This window comes from Malania oleifera, chromosome 5 (genome assembly GCF_029873635.1).
Source record: "Malania oleifera isolate guangnan ecotype guangnan chromosome 5, ASM2987363v1, whole genome shotgun sequence".
Taxonomy (NCBI): domain Eukaryota; kingdom Viridiplantae; phylum Streptophyta; class Magnoliopsida; order Santalales; family Ximeniaceae; genus Malania; species Malania oleifera.
The window spans coordinates 34,392,461-34,401,507 of record NC_080421.1 but is presented as its reverse complement, the minus strand read 5'-3'; the positions used below and the strand labels follow the sequence as shown (position 1 = coordinate 34,401,507).

Genomic DNA, 9,047 nt, shown 5'->3' with positions numbered 1-9,047 from the left:
TGAGAGTGCATGATTTGAGATGTGAAAAGAATGAGCGAGCAAGACCATGGAAGAAAAGGTGAGAAAAATGAATGAAGCAATAAAAAGTAACATAGAGAGTGGGGATTGATTGAAGTGGCGACAGAAAATGAATCTAAAGGAGAGTGAGATGGTTAAACTTAAGTTTCTGAACTTAAGTTTTTATAGTAGGAAAACAAGGAGGAAAGAAAGGAAAGATGCAAAAGTTGAGGTATATACTGAATTAAACACAGTTGAATCCAAGGGTCAAAATTAAAACCCAAACAAAAATTAAAACCCAAACAACTATTTGGATTCTTTCATTTGAATTATTGCATCCTAACTTCACACATGTTCTAAGGAAGATTGATTGTGATTTTCATATAATCTTTGAATTTCACCTTGCACAAAATGAGAAGGATGACATTCTTTACTCCACACTTAGCTCAAGATCAATAACAGAGTACGGGGGATTGATTTTACTTGGCATTTTTAAAGACAACTTAAATAAAGTTGAGACATAATACTTAATTGGGTGACAAACTCAATAAGCCATGTTAGCTAGGTCAGCATGGTAGAGAAGGAATTCCATTCGGCCTCAGACACTTTGGCAGACTAGGTCATATTAGTAGAAAAGGAAGGACATCCAACCTAAGAAACATTATTAATGTAGAATAGGTGAAGCTTTTACTTGACTAGAGATAAATCATAATGATTTGGTAGAGATAGAAAACTGCTTGACATAAAATGCCCTAATGAAATGTCTCAAGTTAATAATGAGACTGTTAGAGAAACATTAACTATATAGAACTAGTTTGTTAAGTAATAGGTAATACAAATATTAAAAATAACTGTCTGATGGTTGACGATTAATTCTTCTCACAATATGTTTTAATTGAAAATATTGATAGAAGATGAGAAAAGATTATAAACAAGAAATCAAAAACTTCACAAAAGGTAGAAACCTAGCACGGGCATATCAATTCAACTGTTTATAATTTTCTATGGTTGTCTCCTTTATTTTCTTCCTATAATAAACAATTATTTTGTTTCCCAAGGGCCAAGACACTGATAATGCCAAATTCATCACTTCTTCTACACAGGACAGGCTTCACGGTCAGGTAGAGAGAGAGAGAGAGAGAAATGGTGACTGGGATACAGTCGGAGATGTGAAGGATAGTTGGGGAATGTAGTGACTCGCAGAAATGAAAAGCAGCAGCAGCACCACCAGCACCACCAGCAACAACCATCTTAAACAAGATCTGGACCCTCTCTCCGATCCCAGCTCCGACCACCTCTCTGATCCTCACTCCCTCCAATCCCAGTCCCATCGTCAATCCCAGCGCCGCCCTCGCGGCTTCGCCGCCGCCGCTGCCATGGGCGTCGCCACTGCCACATCCGCCGCCGGTAAGTCCAGGAAAGAGAGGGAAAAGGAGAAGGAGAGGACGAAGCTGCGGGAGCGCCATCGCCGAGCCATCACCAGTCGCATGCTCGCCGGCCTCCGCCAGTACGGCAACTTCCCCCTCCCGGCTCGCGCAGACATGAACGACGTCCTCGCAGCTCTTGCTCGTGAGGCTGGTTGGGTCGTCGAGGCTGACGGCACCACCTACCGCTCCTCCCCGCCTCCTTCCCAAGTGGTTTGTAGAGTCCTTTTCTTGTTGTCGTTTCTATCTGAATTTGTGTTTTTTAGTTCTGCCTTTTTTATTTTATTTTATTTATTTAATTTATTCTTTGCTCTTTGTTTTTATTGGTTTGGGTATGATTCGTCGTCCATTTTTGGAGTTCACTTCTAATCTCACTTGAGCTTTTATGGGTTTCTTGCATTTTTTTTTCTTTCATTTAGCTCCGCTAATTGCATTTTTTGGGGCTTGCGGGTAATAGGTTTTAAGACATTAAACTAAAAGAATTCTCTTGGAATATGTGCCTGACTTTATTGTATGTAATTTCGTGTTTAATTTTTCGATTTTATTGATTTGGTTTGGAGACATCCTCCATTTCCATTTTCTAGTGATTTTACTTCTAATTTCAGCCGAGAGACATAATTTCTTGCATTGTGTAATGCCAAAAGTTTCATCTGTTGATTTTTATGGAGTTTGAAGCTCATTTGATTGAAGTTTTTGCACGTGTGTTACATCCTAAATGATTAGGGCTCTCTTTGAATGTGTTTACAAGAGTGATCTTCAAACGTGTTTAGAATTGAGGCTCGTTTCTGGACAAATTTCAATTCGAGGATAATTGAGGATGCATAAACTTGCTGGATCTTCTTCTAGTCCCATGGCAACAATTTAAGATTTATTAGCAAGAAAGCATGCATGCTGCACATGAATAAATTTATTGCCATGTCAAATTCCAGCTCCAAAGCAAACATGGGAATGGAATATACATCGCATTCTCTGGATTCTTAAAAGATGCCGTGAACCAAATGGCCCTTATTGGCAGCCTACTATGACTCTTCAGAAAATGTGGAACCAATGAAAGGATGTGAACTATTATTATATTATATGATGTTTGTAGGGGTACAATGAAAGGATGTGCAAGGTGGCAAGACAACTACTGAATGGCCTCTTCTCTTTTTATTTTGCTGAAGACTGGGTTGTGCTGCTGATTGTGGGTGATCTTTTGCTAGTGAAGGGTAGGAGCTTTGGCCCAAGTTGAGATCATAGTGTTCTACGGAGTGGAGCTGTATTCACTATCTTATAAACTCATTGGATTGAGAGGAATGTGAGAATTTTTAAAGAGCTGCATGGATTATTGCACCTTCTTATGGGATAGAATGGCATTCTTGGCTTCCTTTTGGGTTCATTCTTTTGATTTTTTTTTTGGGATTTATTGCTGTCTGACATTTAAAGGGACTCAAAGGGCTGTAATCTTTCAATTGATTGTTTTATAGTTGTACTGCTGTTGAGGATTCTTGTCCTCTTCTCTTGTACACTGTTTCGTTCTTTAATAGCATTCCCTCTTATCTGAAAAAATGAAAGGATTTTATGAAATAAAGTGATGCTCGAGTTTAGTTCATCCGTAACAAGCTAGAAGCATATAATATAAATGTTCCAGCTTGAGGGGGAGTGGTATTGATTATTATGTGTCAATAAGATTTTACCATTGTTTGTTGTACATGGGATATATCTATAAATAGAATGGGAGACCTAACTATTTTTTAGGTCTTCTAGTTATTAGAAAGAATTATTAGAAAGAATGATTTCCCCCTTTTAGCTTCCCTGCCTCTTTCTCTCTCTCTAGTGTAGGACAAATGGGCAATAAATAGAGAGAATTAAGGGAAGGAGGTAGAACTGCAAATCTGATTTCAAATATTATAGCTGATGCAATACAGCACACTATCATGCAATTCAACACACAAACAAATTTCTTATACACTAAGGTTATGGCTCAAATAAATATTTTCAAAATAATAAAAAGGGCAGCCCGATGCACAAAGCTCCCGCTATGCGGGGTCCGGGGAAGGGGCGGACCACTAATCCCAAATAAAAAAGTAATTAAAAATAACACAAAAGTACTTAAACTGCACAAAATAACACTAAATTAACTAGATATCCAAATTTACTAATTTAAAACAAAGAGAAAATTGGACTGCAAATCAGATTCCAAATCTGATGACTAATGCAATGCAACACAAGCAAAGTTCTTATTCACTGGCTGTAAGGTTGCACTTTTACCTAATATGGATGCTGCATTTGTTGATGAATGGTTATGCAATGGTAGTCCAACATCCCTGTGCACCCATTCCATATGTTAGGCATGGCTGGTGTATTCGGTGGCTCCCTATTCCTTGATCAGGGAAACCTCAGAAAATGAGTCCTTTAATGCATGTTACTGATTTGCTCACCACATAAAAAGATTTCCATTAATGAAAGATGTAAGTCCATTGGAAAATAAAAAATACGCATGTCTGATGAAATGGTTGTTGCTATCTGCTCCTTACAGTTTTTCTCTCGTGCAGGCCCTCCTCTCTTCTCCTTCTCCCATCTTCCTCCTCTTCTTTTCTTCGTCTTCCTTCTTCTGTTCTCCTTCTATTGTCTTTCTGTTCTATTTATTTCTCTGCTCTCCTCTGTCTATCTCTGTTCTCTCCAGCATTTCCTCATCTTTGACCCCTCTTCTCTTCTTCTTTCTATTTCCATCCCTAATTCTCTCTATCCTTCTCTGTTTCTGATTTTCTATTATTGTCCTACATCACTTTGGTGTCTCTCCTGTAATTCTATCTGTCTCTATTACTTATTTTCTATTAGTTTTGGGCATCACTCTCTCTCTCTCTCTTTCTCTCTCTCTCTCACACACACACACACACACACACACACACACATGCTCGCATATGCAGACTCATCTTGTAGGTATTTGATTTTCTACTTATGTTGCCTTCATTACAGATCCAACCCAGTTATGTTTACCAATTCTTTATTCTCCAGTTTTGTCCACTAAGATTTTATTAATAAAAAATGGACCCAAGATTACATTCTGAGGTCTCTCTATACTTTCCTGTTTGTGTTTGTTTCCTTTTATTGAACATTTTCTATTTGTGGCCCATAACTAGTTGAGTTAAAATCATAGGAACTAATTGGAGAAGAAAGTTTGATATTAATGTTGTTAGATTGCTACTTGACATAAAAGCTTAAGTTGTTTGCTTTTCAGGTGGCAATATCAAGCCTTAAGGTATGCCCATATCTAGGAATTATATAAATTTTAACAATCATACAGTACACAATTTTTTTCATAGAAAAAGAAATTCATTAGGTAAAAATAGAATTTACAAACAGGAGGGAGGACATCTCCTTAACAAAGCTTGCGTCAATGGGTGGGCGGCAACAATTCCACCCCCGTGGGTTTGGTGCCACCCCCATCGGTGGCTGGAGTAAAAAAAGAAAAAGAAAAAAGAAAAGCCTGATAATCCTCAGGAAAACCAAAAAAGAAAATTGCAAAAACAAAAAATGACGAAAGAAACTCAAGACGCCCTAAGAAGAGACTTCCAATCGTGCTGAACTTCTGAAACACACATTCCCTTGAAATTTCTGTAGCCCACATTATAAAGAAGCCCAAAAAAGAATCTTTTCCCGCACCAACCAATATGGTAACTTTTTCCCTGCAAAAATACACGCGTTATGTTCCTTCCACAAGCCCCAAAACACTGCAAATATAGCACAATTCCATAATGCAATTCCTTTTTCCTCTCAAACCCCAGAAAAGAAATTGCCAAGAACTCCTGCACTGTTCTAGGACAAACCTAGCTTTCTTCAAAGTAATTGAATAACTTGTTCCAAACCTTCCGTGCAAGATCGCTGTGCAGGAAAAGGTGTGAAACAGACTCTGAAGTTGTAAAGTTGTGGGGCAACAATGTCGAGCCTTAACAAATGCGAATGCCTGGTATTTTTGGGTTGTCCTTGGAAAATTGGGAAGTTGGGTTTGAGTGCTTATTTTGTTCCAATAGGCTGTCTTTTTCCGAGCATTACTATATGAAAAATATTTCTAATTAGGTGGCTACTCAAGAAAAAACTTCTCTCTTGCTCCCTCCCTCTCTATCTCTATATGTGTATGTATCTGCACACACATACACCAAATCCAAGTCCAGGTTTCCATGACTTAAAAAAAAGAAAAGAAAAACTAAAACCGCACAGATATATGGCTTAACAGGTCATTTTTGGCAATGTTTCCCTGAAAGTTAATCATTCTAATCTGAGATTTTGGATCTTAGATTATGAAATGTCTAGCTTTTTTGCTAGATTTTTCTGTATTGTTGGTGATATATTGCTCTTGTTGGATTTTCACCAATGTGATGTATGATTATCATCAATGCCTTAACTCTTTTTCCTGTTATTTCTATCCTCGTTGGTGTAGAGCTTTCTTATCATATATTTTCTTCTTTGCATTTTATTAAGTTAGAAAAAAAAGAAACTTACTTCGAATTATATGTTAGTGTGTCGTAAAAAAATTCCAAAAACATGACCTAGTAAACTGGGCAGCTTTATAGGCATCCAGGTGACTAATGATGTTATCACCGAGGCATTTTGGTGATTGCATGCCCTATTCCTGAGAGGTTGGTCATAGTCTTCTTGTGAGCAGCTCCTTTCAACAAGATTCTGATATCTTCATAAATTTAGGGAAAAAACTCAGAAGCAACCAGGAAGATTTTTCATGTGTAAATTAGTGACAAGTTGGTATGGAGATCCGTTTGATATCCACAGCAACTTCACTTCATGCATTTGGTATGAATTATTGCTTCTGTATCTGATGGATTTGCCCATTATGGTCTCTGATTTATTCAGTGTTTGTTGGGGAAGATGTCCAGAGACTTCTGTTAATGATAATTTGCTAATATACTTATAGAAGAAAAGTCGAGCTTCTACATTGCTAGCTTTTAGAGGTAATCTCTATCCTTGAGGATTAGGTGAACATGTTCTTGTGATGCATTTTCTTCCCTTTTTTGTCTCTGATTTAAATTTATCATATTAGGATGATGTTGGAGGATATTGGCCGGTTTGTGGTGGAAGAGGATTTCATGTAGCTGACCCCACCTAGTGGGGCTCAACGCTTGGTCGTTGATGTTGTTGTGTATGATCCTTGATAGTTTTCTTTTTCTAGTTAAAAAATTTCTTGCCTTAGTAAGAGGAAAATATTACAAAAAATCTTTTGTGCATGCAGGTGCATGTCCATTTAGAGATCCAACCTGTTCTCCCATACAAATGAGGTTAAGCTAGGGCAAGAAGAGCCTTAAATTTTTAATCCCATAATGCATCTACTTTGTTTGTTTGTTTGCTTGCTTGCTTTGTTTTTTTCGCATTCTCTCACAAAGCCAAAGAAATTCTTGGATGAGCCGTACCTGCATCAAATATGAAGGGACGCAATAAGAATAAATGAATATTATGCATAATCAGATATTTGGAATTGAAAAATATTTAGTTTTGGCAAATTTGAGAACTTGCTGTTTTGCTGGGAGTCTTTGGAGGTGTCTTACTTATGTCTATTCTCTTTATTTCTTGTACCAAATATATTGTGGGTGATGGGTCTTGGATTTGCTTTTGGTAATACACTTACCTTGTGTTTGGGAGTGTGGATTTCCAGCTTTAGATTTGGATTTGTGTGGATTTTGACAAGATGTTGCATAAAATTGTATTGACTTTCTAAAATAGCATCCCAATCATTTACTAACGAGCCAGAACAGTCGGAGAAATGAACTTCCCCCAAGGATGAGGTGGGAAGGGGTATAAAAGAATTTGCAAGTTCAGATATTCCAGATGAGCATAGTTCAGAAGATTCTATGGCCGGGGAAGGTCCAGAGGTTATATGCAATGGAGCAGAGATCCCCACGAACAGCTGGGAGCAAATTGAAACTAGCAATCAGTTCTCTACTTTATTCTCAGTTCCGAGGGAGGAGATAATGACGGGACATGATGGGGAAGAAGAAGATGATCTGTTCTATGATTTGGAATAAGAGATGGGCAACATTGATGAATGTGGAAGGAATTATTGGTTGGTCAGCTGAGAGCCGATCTCAAATCCACAGAATAGGAGGGGTTAAAATAGATTTTTGAAGGTAACCATGGAGAGCTTGAGGGGGTGGTGCCCTCTAAAAGTGTAAGTCCAACAATGATCCCATAGAACTTGGAGAGAGATTGTCTTTAGCCAGATCTTGAAAATGCTCAAGCAGGTATAAATTTATTGATAATAGTTTTGACCATTTGATAGCTTTAAATAGCGAGGGGTCTTCTAACCGTGGCCTTGGGCTCAATATTTCTCCTGTGGATAATTGGGTTATTCCTTCTTGTAGTGTTGGGGGAATGGGTCTGGGAAGGGTGATGTCATGGAGGATCATTGTCCATCTAGGATTAGTAAAGGTATCCTTCCTTGTCCTACTCAACACATTCTTTCTTTAGAAATTTTATGCTAGAGGGAGGACTCTAATAGAAGGGAGGGTTGTGGTTTTAGCTTTGAGGGTGGTGAGATAGTCAACCTAGACCCACAAAAACTTCTTGAGGACCTAGGCTTGGATTTTTTTAGACCTGTTGGGAATTTGGTGAGGGTAGGATTGAGCCCTGGGTCGTATAAAGAAAGCTAAGAAAGTGCTTAAAAACCTCATTTCATCGACAAATTACGAATGTGGTAAAGAGTTAGGGAAGGGGTTGGGGGGGGGGGGGAATGTGTCAAATTATGAAGATAGTTGGAAGCTTTAGAGGGTTAGGGTGACTAGGAAAAGGAACTTGATTAAGGAAGTTTTGGTCAAGTACTCCTTAGATATCGGTCTTATCTTGGAAACTAAACTAGAAATAGTAACCAGGGGGTTGGGGTTTGTAGAAGAATTTGGGTTGGGGATTGGGATTTTTTGCCCCCGTGTGCTGCCTTTGGTGGTATCCTTGTCATGTGGGATTGTCAATCTATATCCAAAGTGGACACGCTGGTGGGATTTTTTCCCCTTTTTGTGCTAAGTGAGAGGGAAGGGGCAGGGATGGGTTTCCTCAGTTTATGGGCCTTTAGTACTAACTCTTAGGAGCTTTTCCTAGGAAGAACTTTACTCTATTTATGGATTTTGCTCCCCCAAGTGGATAGTGGGAGGTGATTTTAAGTGGTAAGATCCTAGAGAGAAAAAAAAAAAAGTGGGGGGGGGGGGGGGGTTAGAGTTTCCACTAGTATGTAGAACTTTGACTTGCTAATTAGGGATTGTGGTTTGAGAGAACTTCCCTTGGGAACGCTTCTTTTACTTGGTTTGTAGAGGGGGATAGAGCAGTGGCTATTAGATTGAATAGATTTTTATTTTGTAGGGAGTGAGAGGACGAGTTTCTAAACTTCACTTAAAAGTACTCTCCCTAGGTCAACATCCAACCATTTTCCTTTTTTGTTGGAATATAGTAAGGTGGTGTGGGGTCGTACCCCTTTTAGGTTCGAGAATATGTGGTTGGACCATGCAACTTTTAAGCCTTTGGTTAGGCAGTCTTGGGAGAGGAAATGGAAAGGGGTTGGGAAAGTTTTATATTTATGAGAAAATTGAAACAGTTGAAGGGTGAAGCTGAAAGTTTGGAATAAGGAGGAAGGAGGAGCAGATTAACCTC

General features: G+C 38.6%; 1 protein-coding gene across 1 annotated transcript in view; it reads left to right on the top strand.

Annotated features, from left to right (window-relative positions):
• Positions 1-870: 870 nt before the first annotated feature.
• The window catches only part of LOC131155049 (beta-amylase 8), a 38,717-nt gene continuing 30,540 nt past the window's right edge, over positions 871-9,047 (top strand). The window contains exon 1 of the mRNA XM_058107958.1: positions 871-1,634. Within this exon, the coding sequence (XP_057963941.1) occupies positions 1,203-1,634 (432 nt within the window). The 5' untranslated portion in view covers positions 871-1,202. The remainder of the gene's footprint in view (positions 1,635-9,047) is intronic.